The sequence below is a fragment of the Lolium perenne genome, chromosome 2, assembly GCF_019359855.2.
Source record: "Lolium perenne isolate Kyuss_39 chromosome 2, Kyuss_2.0, whole genome shotgun sequence".
In the NCBI taxonomy this organism is placed as follows: Eukaryota; Viridiplantae; Streptophyta; class Magnoliopsida; order Poales; family Poaceae; genus Lolium; species Lolium perenne.
The window spans coordinates 280107464-280124179 of NC_067245.2; the positions used below are offsets into that span (position 1 = coordinate 280107464).

A 16716-nucleotide genomic window follows, 5' to 3' on the forward strand; every position below is an offset into this window, starting at 1 on the left:
TTTATAATTATGTAAACTCAAATGTCTTCAACCATCTCCTACTAAGTGAAAAAAATTGTTTCATAGATTTCTATTCCAAATATCATATATATCAATATTTCATTCAACAATGTATTCCTATCTTTTCATGCAAAAAAAGGTAAGTTGTGTGCCCGTGCAAAACTGACACGCTTAGTAGCCACTACTCGCTGAACAAGAAAGGTAAGTCTCAGAATATTCTTGAAGTGTTTGGAATGTGTCCGAAAGTGATACGAAATTGTTTCGGTCATTTATGAAAGGTACCAGAAGGATTTAGGATGTTTTTAGAATGTTTTGGAAGTGTCCAGAATATTTAAGGAAGGTCGGAAGGGTACAAAAGGGGAAGACCAGGAGGGGGCATGGACCACATGAGCGCTCCCTGGCCAGCGCATAAGGGAGGGGAGGAGTTCACGCGGACTACTACTCCCCCTTGGCCGACTGGGAAGGAGCCTCGGTGGACCCCTGGCCAATTAGGAAGGAGGAGTATAGGTGGACTTCGGCTCACCCAAGTCGGTTCGGAGCGAGAGGAGTCCATGTGGTGGAATCCACTCCCTAGGTCGTCCAACCCTGCTTTATAAGGCGAGGGAGAAGAGAGGGCGGCATAATTTCAGCCACGCGACCCTCTCCTCTAACCATAGCCGCGCTCCTCGTCCATTGTCGCCACCGCTCCTCAGCGCCACCGGACACCACCGCCACGCCGCCTACCTCCTAGCGCCGCCTCCCTAGTCTCCGCCACCGGGAGATTTCCGTAGTTGACATGCTTCTTCTTCTCGGAGTGTTGTCGGAGTTCTACCACTGCCTAGATATACTATAGTCGATTCTCGCGGAAGCATTTTCAAATCTTCATCGACATGTTCCCTCATCAATAGTGTCCTTGATCACACTTCGACGTCGTGTTGCTGATCTCGTAAATGTGGATACCGTGGGGTGTTGCACATGTGCGACACTTGTTCGGGGGAGCGGTTCACGGTTTGAGGGATAATATCGCGACTAGACGAGTCTAGTTGTGGGAATGGAATCACGTCTGTATCAACCTCATCATCAACAACTTTTGCTAGCTCGATCTACAAGTGTATGATCGGTTAGCTCCCCTCTCCCATATGATCTTGGTTACACACATAGGAAATTTTTGTTTTATACATACGTCCCCAGCCACAATCTTCCTCCATAGATGAAGCGGTACCGTGTTTTATTCAATAATTGACTTTTATTCCCTAAAAATTCAAGATCTTCTTCATTGAACAAATTTAATCCTCTAGTTGATGTCTTGGTCAGCATCAAATCTTTTTAAACATGCATCGCCATATGATTAGGGCGCCAGGTTTTTTCTGATATTAATGAAAAAATTAACATATTATTTTGTGTTTTTTAGTGTAGTCAGAATATAGAAGACGGAAAGAGCAGAGAAGAAGTCGAGGTCTCTTCCTTAGGCCATCTCCGAGGAGGCGACGAATTCGGTCTGCGTGCGTCTGAATGATTCGCCGCAAACAAAATATGGACCTAGTGTGGTGATTCATCTGCCGTCAGTCCATGATGACCAAAAGCTGGCTCAAATCTTGATCTGCTTTGTGTGGATGCAGACGAAAGATAGACATGCGGCCTCTCCTACCGTGTCCGTATGTTTCCTTCCCCGATGCCACTTATCAGCGGCCTAGGAACCCCACGTGGTCCTATCACTACCAGAAACCGGCCTTTTCCTCTCGGCTGGGTATTTTCCTGTGAGGCCCGGGTCAGTTCCCAGGAATAAATATAATCCTGACGGGTTTTTTATTGACGCCAGGAATATACAGCATTTTGCTGTGGGCTCACCCGGCCCACTAGGATAACACATTTTCCTGTGTGTACCTCAGCCCACGGGAATTATTTTACAGTTAGCCCGCTACTGGGTAGCCGCGAAAGGCAAGTTCGCGGGCTAAAATTTCCATCTCCGCGCCAACTCTAGAGTATTCGCGCCATGGCTTCTGTATTCCTGTGGAAGCTAGCCCACGGGAGAAAAAAATAACACTAGATAAGGCAAGTCCTGAAAAATTCCCCATTGTCTTCTCCACGTACTCACCGCCGCCGCCCTCCATTGCCGGCCGCCCGCCTCCACCGCCGATTGCCATCTCCGACCTGCAGCTCCGCCACTCCCGTATCCCCAACCTCCCCCACCTCCATCAGCGAGCGCCGCCCTGCCTACAGCCTCTGCCTCCTCCCCATTCGCGGCCGGAACTCCGGCCGAAGCCTGACGCCGGCGGCCGTCGCCCAGCTCCTCTCGGTCGAACCTCCCTCACCTCCATCAGCGAGCGCTGCCCCTGCCTACAGCCTCTGCCTCCTCCCCAATCGCGGCCGGAACTCCGGCCGAAGCCTAACGCCGTATCCGTCGGCGGCCGTCGCCCAGCTCCTCTCGGTCGAACTATACAGGAACCGCAAACTCCTTTCTTTTTCATCATCATATTCGTTTTGGAGTGGTAAAGGGTAAATACTGTACTGGGTTGTTTATTATACATACTTGATGTGCCGCATGCTGTAGGATCTGGCTAATTCATGCATGGATGGATTCGTTTTAGAAGAAAAAGAAAGAGCGCGATGGATGCAAGAGATAGCTTTCTATTTTGTAGCTCAAAAATTTAGGTGCTATTGCCGGTTCATTATTAGCATGCCATTGTGAAACTGAATATTTTCTAATTGGTAGTTATGTCAATTTGATCTGAATTTATCTAGTAAGTTGCATTGGATATGTGACACATTTACTCTTTTTCCCATCATTGATGTGCTGCACAGTGGTAGGACCTAGCTCGAATTTGTTTTCAATGAAAATATTAGATATACTTATTAGGGACTTTTGCATTTTTACTGCATTGCATTTTTTTATGATGCAAGAAATAGCTTTGTTCTATTCTGTACCTCAAATATTTAGGTGCTATTGTAGTTGCATTTTAGCATGCCATTGTGAAACTGAATTGTGTCATGTACTTTTACTTTGCAATGATGTTGAGGATATGTAGTGTTTGTGAACATGATGTCCATTCTTTTTCTAATTGGTAGTTAAGTAAAATTTATCTGATTATATCTAGTGAATGGTATTGGATATGTGACATATTGATTTTTTTTTCCATGCTTGATGTGCTGCCCGGTGGTAGGACCTAGCTTGAATCCTTGTCCGGAGTTATTGTGGAAGGTGCAGCCCATCTATACAACCTCTTGTAGCTGCTGTTCTGCATCTTTAGAAATCTTCGTGTAAAACGAAGGAATTATATTGCGTAATTGGAGTCAAGCGCAAGAAAGAATCAATAAGGTACCTCTCACACTTTGGTAGTACATATTTGTCTTGATATGGTATTTAACATATAGATAAATGATGCGCTGATTGTTACCGTGTTATTTTCTATTGTCTTCTTTTTATACATTGACACATTCGCTAGGAATAGTGTGCTGTAACATCTCAATGTAATCATGCAGGATGACGATTCGCCATATCAGGCGTAACAGGACTGCTAGCAACACCTAAAGGACCAACTGTGATGACAGTAACTCAAGCGGCAATGCCTCCCAAAGGACCACTGGTGAAAACAATAACTCAAGTGTTGGCCAAAGAAGCAACACTAATGAAGATAATTTTGCCACAACACAGTCTAAGAAGAGAGGGAGGACAAAGAGGTCCCTTACCTCACTAAAAGTGCCTCCTAATGGTCGGAAGGTCCAGCTTGAACCTAATGGTGAACTGTAAGTACCTGGCTATGTCATTTGATGGTTACTTGGGCTTCTAATGATTCTATTGCTGCTTATGCATTTATATTCTCATTGTTGCATTTTGTATAGGCAATTTAAGTATGTTGGTACCATTTCCAATGCATACAAATATGGTACACAGTTGGGAGTCATTCTCAAGCGAGAATATCCAGGTCTGGTTGAGGTCAAGGATAGTAATGGTGTAATCACTGGAAGCCGACCCGCACTAGACTGGGAAGATTAATTTAATAGAAGCAATACAGGGATATATATGTGTTGTCCTGTTTGTCATATTATGCTTTCACCTTGTTTTCTCTTTGGAAAAGGATTTGGCATGGTAGAATATATTTAGGACAGTGGTCTCATTTACTTGTGCAATTCCTTATCATATTTATATTTGCAGCGCTTGTTTGAAGTTACCGAGCCTAATAGGGCAGAGGCTAACCGTATTTTAGAGGGTTGTGCGAGGAGGAAAGTAAAAGACAATATGTACCAAGCTCGTGTGGATGCTGTCAAGATATACTATGATAACCAAGGAGAAGAACTCGATGACAAGCTGGCATGTTCAAGGGAGCTTACTCTTGAACAATACTTAGCTAGCAGAGTGGACTGGTTCAGTCCTACAGTATGGCCTCATATTTGCAGATATTGGTGCTCAAAAGAGTTCAAGCAAGCAAGGTCTAGAGGGCAGGCTTCTCGCTTAAAATCTCTAGATGTTGCTCAAAATCGAGGAGGTTCATGACCATTCACAGAAACAAGGCAGTATTTGGTATGACATGAACTTATTGTCTGTTTAACTCAGTCTAATCTATCTTTTACATTGTTTTATCCACTATATATTGCACATGTAGGAACATAAATTTGGACCCGAGAAGGCTACCATAATGAACACATATGCTGCAATGAAATCTGGTATCAAAAATTTGGATGAAAGTGGCTGTAGCGGTGCAATCAGCAGCCAGAAAGCACAAAAACGCCTTGTATGTGATGTCCGCTTCTTTTATTTTTGTGTTAGCTCATTAATTATATGCAAACTAAATAATTCTTGTTGTTATAGGATGCATATTGTGATGGTCTTAAGAAAGCACATCCAGAGGATTGGCAAGACATTGATTTGGATGAAAGTGTCTTGTACAACACATCCGGTGGCATGCCACATGGCCGCCTATCAATTGCTACCGGTGCCGTCAAGAAAGCCCACATTATCTCTGCTGCAAAGGCAACAAATCCGAAGCCCTCAAGTTCTGTTGCTTACCATAATGTCATCCAAGAGAATCAACAGTTACGTTCTACAAATGAGATTCTAACAAGGAAAACAGAAATGCATGACCAAATGTTCAGGGTAATGATAAGTATGATTTGTTACAATGTAGCTATAAATGGAAAAATATGTTCTACTATATAATCCTAATAAATATGCTTTCTTCTCGCAGATGCTTTTTGCTGAGATGGGCAGAGAGCTACCGGAATGGTTCCAACAAGGTCGAACCCAAGCTCATACCCAGGTCAGAATACATTTCCCATCTTTGAACCTTAAGCTAATTCAGTTTTGCTTACTATTGCATGAGCTGTACATTAATAAGATACTTAATTCGTTACATGGTGCACATGACTTTGTAGGGGAACACAGACTTGGAGGATGCTGCTATGGATGACCTTGTTGGTCATGGAAACAATGGAGGCAGCAATGATGGTGAGAACATTTGTGGTGATAGCAACGACTTTGTCTACAATGAAGATGGTGATGGTAACTATGCTTCTGGAGGAGGTTCTCACTAGTGTCCTTGCACTTCAGCTAGTTATTGGCACTCAAATGGTATTTTGGATCTTTTGTGGTTTGACTATCTTTGATAAACTTAGGTTAAGTGATGTATGGAAAATAGTGAAGTTGTGTATGTAGGTGATGGTCCTGACCGTGAAACTTTATGACTTTGAAGTTCATGTATTTTGTTGTTACATTGCACTGCCATGTGCAAGTTTGTGTCATGTCTGTCACCAACCTTTAGTGTACTGTTACATTGTTATTTGTAGACTCGTTTTGGAATATAATGTGGAGTTCATTAGCTGGCTTGAACCTGTATTTACTGAATGATTTTTCCTGGCGGTACTCCCATATTCCTGTGAGCAGTCTATTGTCATGTAGCCTACAATCCCTTGCGGTACAAGCATTTATCCTGTGGGCTTGTTTTCATATGATTTTGTTTCCCTGTAGGCTTTTTCCTGTGGGTCAATTGACACAGAAATAAAATTAGTAAACCTGACGGACTAACAATTTCCTGTGGGCCACCGTCAGGAACACCCGCCAGGGAAATATTTCCTGTCAGCCAACCGTCAGGCATTTTTAATTTCCCTGTCAAAATAATCCTGGCGGAATTATCCTGTCGGTCAGCCGACAGGAATTATTATCCTGACGGTTTATGCTAATTTCCTGTAGGTTCATGGCCGTGGGGAAAATACCGGTTTCTGGTAGTGTATTAAATAGGACCGAGCAGCCGCGTCTACCCACGAACCCTATCAGGCTACATGTTTCCTTCCCCGATACCACTTATCAGCGGCCTAGGAACCCCTCGCGGTCCTATTAAATAGGACCGAGCAGCTGCGTCTACCCATGAACCCTATTGCCACTCCACTCTGACTCCACTACGGACATGCACCCGCCAACACGAACTGTAGCTGCTACCCCCCATGGCCCCGAAGCGGTGACACATGAAGAAAAGTCACGACACGTCGTCGACCACAACCATTCGTCCGGCACCCCGCTCCCTTTTGCTTCACGCCGCCGGAGGAACCGCGACAGCGGGTGAACGTGAGCATGGCCATGGTGAACGCCTTCTCGGAGGCCGGCGAACCGATGCCTTGGGGAGGCCGGCGAACCTGCGAGAGAAGGCGGATCGCTTGCATGCGGCGGCATGGGCGGTGTCCCAGTGGACGGACGAGGAGCGTGTGGCGTTCCAGCGGGAGGCCAAGGCCGAGAGAATGGCGGCCATGTACCAGAGGCAGAGGGCACCCATCCCTCTGAACACGAGGTGTCCATGGGAGGAGGCGCAGTGGGCGGCTGTGAGCCATGGCACAAGTGGCCGGCCGTGGCTCGACCCAGCCGTCGTCATCAAGCTTGAGAGCGGCATATATTAAACATGAACTTAGTGTATCTAGTTTTAATTTATATTTATCTTTTTATTTAATTTGGGTCGACTCATGATCCGAAGGTGCATGCACGAGCGCCAAGCAGCAAGCACCTTGTCCTACCAACCTATGGGGCTTGGAGGTAGACAGGTCGTCGACTCGCTCGTATGCAGATATTTTCTAGGCCTCGCAACTAAAAGCACATGGCCTGGTCGACTCAGGAGCGGCAGCTACAAGATTGCAGTTTTTTACATGGGCACGTCGGAAAGATCTGGGCGCGATCCGTTTTGGTGGTTTGGTACAGGTACACTATGGCGTTGGTCTCATCAGGGTCTACGAAAAGCCTCGTCAGAGAGATGGACATTTCCTCCAGGGAAGAAGTAAAGTGTTCACGGAGAGTGAACTCTGAGTCACTAAAATGTTCTGACGTGCAAGGTGATATTTTTTCGCCGGAAGTACGTGTTCGCTGTCCATGGTTTGAGCACGCAAGCCTAGCTGCAGGGAGGGCGGAGTAGGACAAAAAGCGTGCACGATATTTGTCTTCTTGTTGCCCATGGTTTTGGTAGTACTCCGGTGTCGACACAGTCCAGCCAGGCCATGACGCGCCCTCATGGTGGATCTGACTCGGCGATGAGTAGTGAGGCGTATAGCAAAATAAACTACTACTAGCACGGAAATGTTAAACGAATAATGTACTCTGACCTTGAAGTGTAATCCTTTTGTCCGCTCAGGAATTTGTTGCTCGATCACCTGTCTCATTACTGTTAAATTTTGAGGCAAAATCGCCGGTGAAGCAGCATCGTTACTAAGAGAGACGTGTGAGAAAGGGGTACTGAAGCAAATACATCGGGAACTCCTAAGCTGCAAACGCTTCTCCACTCGCGTCGCTCCATCCTGTCAACCGAGGGAGCGAACTCTAATCCTCTCCGCCGCCGGCTCCCTCCCCTCGCCTTCCTCTCCTCTTCGCCGCTTCCAAAGGCGCTGCCGGTCAAAGCCCGCGTTGCCGGTGAAGGGGGCGGCCGGGATCTAGGCCCTTAGCTCCTCGCGTGGGAAATCGGTGGAGGAACTCGGCGCGGGGTCACGGTGGCCATGGCGGCTACTCAGGCGGCCTCTCCATGTCGGAGGTCTCCTAGGTGGGGGGACTGGAAGCCACGGCAGCGCTCCTGGGTGGTGTGAACGACCTCGGCCCTATGGCAGGCGGCGGCCATGGTTTCGGGCTGGCCATCGTTCTCGGCCGCGGGCATGGTGAGGCGGCGGAGGATGTTGGTCGTGGAAAATGGGTGGTTATGTCGGCCCGGCTACAAGATCTCAAGATGAGGCTTTTCCCTTTCATGTATGTTCGCCCCACTTCCATATTTGTAGCTCGATGGTATGCCCGCCAGAGATAGGTGTTGGGAAGGCAGGTTATGGTACTAGGGAAACCTTTGGGCAAACACGACGAGGATGCCGCCGTCGGTGTCGTGCTCCTTATTGAAGGCCTCGTCAAGGTATCATCCGCACTACTACTACTCTGCGTGGGTGAAAGCCTTACGTTCTCCTTGCAGACAGCGACGGCGTTGCGACGTCACCCCCTTCTTGGAGGTACCGTCTTGAGGACTTCTGAGGTGGGGTCTGTACAATGGCGTCTGGGTGGCCGTGGCGACTTGCTTTGTTCGGCGAAGTCTTTGCCTCGTGTCGAATGGCAAGTGCCTAACATCCAGCTCTGCCACCCCATTGCCCCTGCTTGTTGATACATCACAAATATATCTACTTTTTCAAACACTTTGCTCAATAATATTCTTCGGAATCTCATCATACTTGGATGAAAACTGTTGACTCTGATGTTGTTTTTAGAAAATTTTCTTTTTTTCAAGTTTTCGCAGGAAATAAAATCAGGAAAAAATACAAGAAAAGTTTTTCATGAGAAGGAAAGGACCTGGAACGTTGGATCACGAGAGGGAAGCCACGAGGATCAAATGAGGCCAGGTGGCGCGCCCTACTTTTTTGGGCGTGCCACCTAGGCCCGTTTGGCCCTCGGTCGCCGTCTTGCCTCCCTCCTTCGTGTGGTGCCTTATATACCCTAAAAACCTACCACCCTGAGAGGACATGACATTTCGTGAAACAGAGCGCCCCCGAGACCACGATGTTCATTCGGGGGACAGATTGATCCTGCTCTTCACCCCGGAGAAAAGAATTTTGAGGGCTTCTTCGTCACCGACACCGACATCATCACCAACCATCATGGACTCACTCTCCATCACCATGAGTGTGTACTTCTCTGTATGCTTAAGAGGTGGATGGGTTTATGATGAGATTGATCATGTAATCATCCATATGTATCGAGATTTGAGGTATTCGTCTTGAAGATATTCATGTATGAGTGTTGGTATACCTTTGCTATGTTTAATGCTTGTTACTAGGGCCCGAGTGACATGATTTCAGTACTGAACCTATATTGATTTTTCATATATATGTGAGGTTGGTATTTATTTGCAAGGTGTATTACTTGTTATTATGTTGACCCTGCGAATCCCTAAGGTGACAGATAGGAAAAAACAAGGGGAATATGTGATAGTTCAAGGATTATGTGTGTTCATAAATCTTAATGCTTTGTTCCGGTATATTCAAAAGGATAGGCCTTAATTGCCTGTAGTTCCAAGTTAGCCCCGGTAAAAAAGGCAAGCAGGACAAAAGATGTTATGCAAATTCTCTTACTTAGTACGTATAACTATATTTGGATCACACACCTACACACAACTGAATTAGAGATGAATGCTATGTTAGTTGGATTACATTATATGATCAATATCATCCATATATTACCCCATTGTTGCCTCATGCCTACGTCTTTAGCCACTGAAAGTTTCATACTACTACTTCCGGTGAAAATTGGAAATCTGCTGCTTTTATTTACTGTTTGCTTTTACTTCTTTGAATCAAATGCTATAAAATCAGCACTTGCTTTGTGAGTTTATTGATATACATGTGTGGTTGAGAGTGGTGTCTCAATTGCTAAAGTATTATTGGTATTCTTGTGTTCCCCTGATTCGAACTATAAATTTAGGTAATACTTCTCATCGAAGATTTCAGTGATCCCCTATATTTGGGTATCACTTGCTGGTGGGTCGACATTCGCAAGCCTGGACATAAGGGAAAGGGTTCCGCTTTACGGTGGTAGAGACGATGGGATGGCGAGTGAGTGTACATGCTATGGAGGTCTTGTTCATCCGCGTGGTTGAGCTTTGCCCTCTTCCGTCGCTTTCTCTGTGGTGCGTCTTCTTCCTGCAGCTTCGGTCGTGTGTGGTGGTTGTTCCTGTGTTGTTCGTGATCTCAGTGAAGCTCCTTGGAAGTCTTGTTCCACTGTGTTCTTGGCGGAACTCCTTCACCTCACGACGGTACGGTGCACTTCGATCTAGGGCGAGGCACACGGGGTCCCTTTCTGGAGGTTGAGACGGTGGCGGTTTTGGATCTTGGCCTATCCAGCGGGAGAATATGACGATAAGCTCCGGTGGCCTCCCCAATCTCTTCCTTCCTGGTGCTGTTCTTGACACCTAACGGTGGTTTAGATGTCTCAACTTGTACTCTTTGTTCGATCTATAGTTTGCTGGCGTTTCCCTTTCATTTGAGTAGTCTGTAAGCTGGTTTGTACATGCCCTTGTGGATTTATTAATTTAAAGCTGGGCTAAAGTTGTATGTTTTAAAAAAGAAGGATCGAAGCTCCTCCAGTTTAGGCGTCTTTACATTTTATCAATATGATATGTAATCTCGCCTTTTTTGTGTCAAGACTAAACAACGGCTGTGTGCATCTAAGATATGCAGAGGCCGGGTGTAATGGCTTAAAACTCTTAAATAATAAAGCGCCCCTTATCGAAAAAAATGTGCTAGCTAAGAGCATCCTAGTCAGCTGCCCCATACGGCGTCCGGTGGAAGCCACAGACAGATCACTTGGGAGCGCCGGAATGGGTTGCAAATTTTGGGAAAAGCTCTGCCCAACGGCATCCCAGTAACCAAATCACCGGCAGGCAAACATAATTTTGAGAAAAAATAGAGACATAGTAATAGATTCAAATTTAAAGTTTCCGCCAAACCAAAAGGATCGGCCAGTTCGGTGATAAATATTACATGACATGAATAAAATAGACAGTGGTGGCTGCTGCTCGCCTGTCAGCGATTTCTCCTGCTCGCCAGGCGACGCCTCATGTCATTGCACCTGGTTGCCCATAGCAGATGATACGTACCGCTGGCCGACGAATGCCCATTTCTTGCAAGATGGCGCCGCGAATGAGCAAATGCACTGTTTTCACATCTTCATCCATGTCCGACGTGTCAGTCTTCAATATGAGGAAATCTTCCTTTCGCTTCTTCACTGCCACTCTCGTCGTTTTGACCACGATCTTCTTGTCTAGCCTCCCGGATGTGTTTGTGTTTCTTATTTGGTTTCTTCAGCTCGCATGGCTGAAAATGTCGTGATATCTGTCTTCCACTTCCTAATGGAGGATTGTGCCCACTCCGATGGTGCGGCGTGTATCACAGCCGCCTTGGCTTTCTTGTTGCCTGTGGGACGACAAACGGGGTGTTCAAAACTCCAAATCAATAACGGTGTCGACGACCTTCTTCAGTGAAAAGTATGTGAGATGCCATTTCTCGCAACTCTTGAGCTTGACGAAGAAGAGCATCAAGTTGAAGTTGCGGCCATGCCGCGATCTGTACGAGCCAAGCGAGCGGTCAAGTTGAATCTCGGCATTCATGCTTCTCTCCTGCCTTGCGCGGATGTTCTCCACGTAGCGCGGTATTCAACAGCGATGATCTTGCGCTCATTAAACTCGGTCTTGATCCTCTTCCAATAGGATTCGTAGCCTTGGTTCGATGTCGATTATAGCATCAATACTCACTTCCTTTGACGAATCACACAAGAATTTTGTTTTCTAACAACAACCAATTTTCCCCGGGAGCCGCCGCCCTTCTTCTTGGCTTTCTTCTTGCCGGCGTGTCCACCAGGTACCATTCAATGGTGTGTATACCATCTCCCTCATAGACGATGTCTCCACCAGCTTCCTCTTTGACGCCGTCATCGACATCCTCTACGTCGTCCTCATCATCTTATCCATCGTCGACGCCATCAAAGTCATCATTCGCAACGACGTCCTCATCAACGACGTGATTAGTTGAGGCGGGGCTTGCCTGTGTACTATGAAATATGATGTCTGTCATCATGGTGCTTCCATTCATCTACGCATGAAAAAAAGTCAAGCGTTACCGGCGGTGATGAGTGGGAAACTAAACATACTGAGAAAGTTGAGCACATACATGCGTGGCTCCCGTCGTTGTTTCGTCGAACAAATGGTGGATGCCGCCTCCGCCTTGCTCGGAAGGCCCGTCATGAGCACCGAACTCAAGCGGGGCCCTACGGGCCGGATTCCCCTACAAGTTGGTGTACGTGCGGTTGAGGTCGAGGGCCCGTGGATCGTCAGAGACGCTTGGTGAAAAACCGGTGCTCGGGTTGAATCTGCCCATGAATCCCCAAAAACCTGATCGCCCCTCATCCATACATATCTACAAAAGGCAGGGTTCTGGAGGCCTACTATCCCGTCCTTCGGTACATGTCGGAAGATGGGATGAAGAAGACGATGGCGGCATAACAAGGTTCCGGAAGGAGGTTGTCACATATGTCTCTGTATTGCAGCTAGGGTTTACGTCTCAGATTATATAGTGCATGTCCGGCAGGTCGGGGGACTCAGCCAAGGAAATAAATAAGGCTATTTGATTAAGCGGATGCCTCGTCCAGAAGCTATAGAAGCTATAGGGGCTAAACCATTTAGCGGTTTTCTCTATGACAAGAAATATATGTCATAGAGACGAAAGATCAGCATACATATCATGGAAAATAATATTTTTATTTTTCTCTAGGACTATTGCATTGCTTATAATCTCTATGGACCTAAACTAGATATGCCAATTCTACCGACAATCCTTATTTCTAAAAAAATGACATGGGATGGAATGGAATTGAATAGGCAGTCTGCATCTATTCCATCTACAAAAGTACATAACAGAAGGAAAAACAGATAAGCAAGCTTCAATATACAAATAAGTGTTGGAGATTCTAGCGTCTGGTGGCTGAAAATAATTCACCGTGGAACAGAGAGTAAAGGATAAAGAAGTAGATACAATCCAGCTAACTTTCAGATGTGGTCGGTCGTCTCGATTCAGCCCATGTCTCCCTAGAACTGCCCGGCGTGGCCTCTAGGCAACAGTCGTGGTACGACCAGCTTGGTGCTAGCAATCGTTTTTCGCTGATGAAAACATGTATTGCACTTCAAAATCTAGCATGATGGGATAATTTTGTTAGCGGTGCCATAGCTCCTCGAGTGGCTACACTATTTAGCAGTCATTAGCGATGTTTTAGCGCATGTATCATCCATAGCGGCAAAAACAGTCTTAGCATCGTGGAAGCTACATCCATCAATTTTTTTTCCTTGAATAGAGCCCATGTCCAAGTCAACACAACATCCCACGATCATAATAATATGGAAAAAATTGAGTAACTCGTTTGTTAATTAATACACGATTTGATTTTAGAACATAAAAAATATAAAATATACATAGATAGGAGCTTGGCTAGACTCTATCCCGCGGTTTGGCGAGACGAGCGCGTTGCAGAGGAGGAGTGCACGATGGCCTCTTCTCTTCTCACACCTTAGTGGGAGTAGAAGAGCTCACCTTATAAAGCACTTGAGCTCTGTCCCAACTAGCAATGTGATACTAAACGTTAGTACCACAGCCCTTTTCGTGCATGAATGCGTCAAGAGAATTTCAGAATTTTTATAGAGCTATGAACTAAGGCCTAAGAACAAATTCCAAGAAAGTCAAGCCAAAACTGGATAACAAATACCCCCGGTAAATATGACATGGATAACAAGTCAAAAATCAATACAAGAGTTTTAAAAAAATCATGTTAAAGATAAAGCCCATAAAGCAAGATGCTCATTAGGTGCAGGCATAGTTGGGCTAGTCCACCATTGACCATGGCCCATCAACTCCCTCATCCATGTACCTCATGGACTGTGGACTAACCATTATCATGGTACCCCCTCCTAACTACCATCATGAAGTGCATCTTTAGGCCTTTCGCAATGGATTGTCTCTTAGCATGCTATCATAGGCAGTGGTGTATCCTAAGATATAATCACTATGATGCATTGTCTCTTAAGGTTGTATCTACATTTAATGATTTTTATGATATGCATGTATATAATTGGACTAGCCATGTATTTTTCCTATGACTATGTGCAAGTGTTTTTTTGTTAGCTAAGATACAACAACAAGATCTCTCTTCATTAACTATAGTGCCACATAGGCAACTTGCCTATGATACCGTGCTAAGATATAATTATTGTGAAAGGCCTTAGTCTTTTGACTAGGCCCTTCCCTATATAAACCCTCAATCGGGTGGGAGGACATCTCATTCATTCATTTCATACATCAATGCAAAAAAGGGAGAAGGCTAGAGCTCCACTTGGACTATAGTATCAGATCCGAGGATGCTTGTTCCATTGGAGCAATATTGTGGGAGACCTTGACTTTGCCATGAGGCAGCTTTTCCGCCAAGGGTCCATGCTCAACTCCTTCAACTCTCTACTAACGTAAGATGTACTCCATCGAGGTGGGCAAACCGACTAAAAAAACATCGTTGTGTCAACTCTCGCATAGTGTATGGTGACCTTCATCATAATATTGTTGTACACACCCCTTACTAACGAACAAATTCTTGTTATTTAACCACAGCACTCGAGACAGTTTACTACTACATGCTCGTATGGTTCCTGGAGTTAAGAGAACTAATAGTGTATACGGGCTCAATAGTCCTTGTCGTATGTGGCCCTAGGTTCTAGTCACGGAAACTTGGCAACTGCCAAGGTACTGCATGCCATCATACGTACTTAATTTTTTATTTCTTGTCACAATTAGGTTAAATCGGTTAAAGACCAAACACCGAACCAAATTTTCGAGTAACCGAATTACAAATTAATTAGAAAACCGATATAATTTCGGTTCTCATTTCTTATTACCCGAATTATAAAAAAACGAAAAAACGAACCGAATGCCCAGGCCTACTCCCTTGTGTTTAGGGGTGTAAACGGATTGGACCAGATTTTACTCTTTTCATATCCTTAATCATACTATTTAGGAGGATTGGATCGCATAATAACCTTTGAATACAGATTATATCCCAATATGGATTCGGATCAGAAACGGACAACAATAATCAGATAAATACATGCACAAACAGAGATACGTATTTCTATAAGAACTAGAGGAATACCCCGCGCGGTGCGGCGAAAACCTCTGAAGAAAAATTATTGGATATATGAAAAATTAAAAACATAACGATGCAGCAACATGTATATAGATCACATGCACTTGCATGATTCTGATCAATTTTTGTATTTGTATCAAATGGTTGATAGCTAACAAAATGTTGTACTAAAGTAGGAATTGCTTGGTTCGGTCCAAACCTGACTGTCACATGTGGTGAACATGTTTGACTATGCATTTCCATGTAATAGTGGTTTCTTCTCCTAATCCGAAGCTAAATAGAAAAATCACAGGGAAGTTGATGCGAACCTGAAAAAAGTTGGAAGAAAAATAATAAGTCAATAAAAATATCCACTCAATAACAATGGGAAGATGCATATGTGCGTGATAAAGTTGGGAAACAATAAACCATGGGATTCCTGCATATAATCCTGAAAATATACTTACTTGTTGAACTTACCTCATGCAATTTTCCGCAAACAAAAGAAAAATTGGTAGTAAATTGGTGAAAAACATGCGGATGGAGAGAGAGATCAAGATTATGTGTTGTTGATAAAATGGGTAAAGATGTGGCAAAGCTTTGCGTTAGGCACATACCATCAAAGTAATTGTGCAGCAGTATACGAACCCTTATACGGTAGTAGGTGCCTAGCGATTTGGATGAGGATGTCAGGGTGCATATCGAGCAAAGAGGTCAGATGATGTTTTATGTGTTCACCTGCATGGAAGATGGCTAAAATCTTCAGCACTACAGGAGGAGACGATGGGTCAGTTGAAGACTCATGAAATAGTGCATATTGCAAAAGACTTGCTGCTGACAATTAAGGCCGTTAAGAACAGGAAACGTTTGGCTGAATTGGAGCCACACATCAGCAAAAATAAGTTGTGGGTTGCATGAATGGTACAATTAATTAATGACCACGGGATTAAATACCACTTAGATGTAGTAATGCATGTTGGACCGTGGAAAGACCCTCCATGTGTAGATCTAATGGCTAAAACAATTTTTATGATGTTGCTAGGCTGCATGTTAAGATAGACAAATTAAATGATCTCTTAGTGGGGTTTTGCTTTATAAGAGATATAGATAACAAGAACGTTTATACAAAGTTGTTTTCCAATTAATTAAGAAACTTCACACATCCTAAATGCTGAAACTGAAACGAGATAAAGTCACATTGGAGGTTTGAAAAGATTATGAAAATAACAAGAAAAATACTATGTTTCGAAAGCACATATTGTGTTAGTGCAGAAGAACATGTATGCTACTTATCTGTACAATGCGAGAACGGCCATATATAGCATCACGGAGGGAGAGAAGTAGCGATGTGCTGCATGTATTGCACAGATAGTAGAAATTGTAATTTTTTGGGATCACCAAGATGCCTATACGAAATTACATCAAACTACTTTGTACTAAAATCAAATTATCCTAATTTATCATCTCGGATAATCCGTCAAAATTACCGGATAATCCGCATCCACTGGATTTTGGGGATACCATATCCTCTACCATATCTGCACTGATATCTGGCTGACACTATCCGTATTTATATCCATATCCGACAG

The 16716-nt window shown here is 44.6% G+C and overlaps 1 protein-coding gene across 2 annotated transcripts; it reads left to right on the forward strand.

The window, feature by feature from the left end:
- Positions 1 to 1695: 1695 nt before the first annotated feature.
- On the forward strand, positions 1696 to 5956 carry LOC127336519 (uncharacterized). 2 transcript variants are annotated; one of them, XM_071826705.1, is made up of 7 exons: positions 1696 to 3295; positions 3460 to 3723; positions 3820 to 4498; positions 4581 to 4709; positions 4787 to 5071; positions 5163 to 5234; positions 5350 to 5956. In XM_071826705.1, the coding sequence occupies exons 4-7, from the start codon at positions 4614 to 4616 to the stop codon at positions 5506 to 5508; spliced, it is 612 nt and encodes a 203-aa protein (XP_071682806.1). In that variant the 5' UTR covers positions 1696 to 3295; positions 3460 to 3723; positions 3820 to 4498; positions 4581 to 4613; the 3' UTR covers positions 5509 to 5956. The 2 variants fall into 2 exon arrangements, with proteins under 2 accessions (XP_071682806.1, XP_071682807.1); XM_071826706.1 differs by having other exon boundaries at positions 4133 to 4498.
- Positions 5957 to 16716: the final 10760 nt, after the last annotated feature.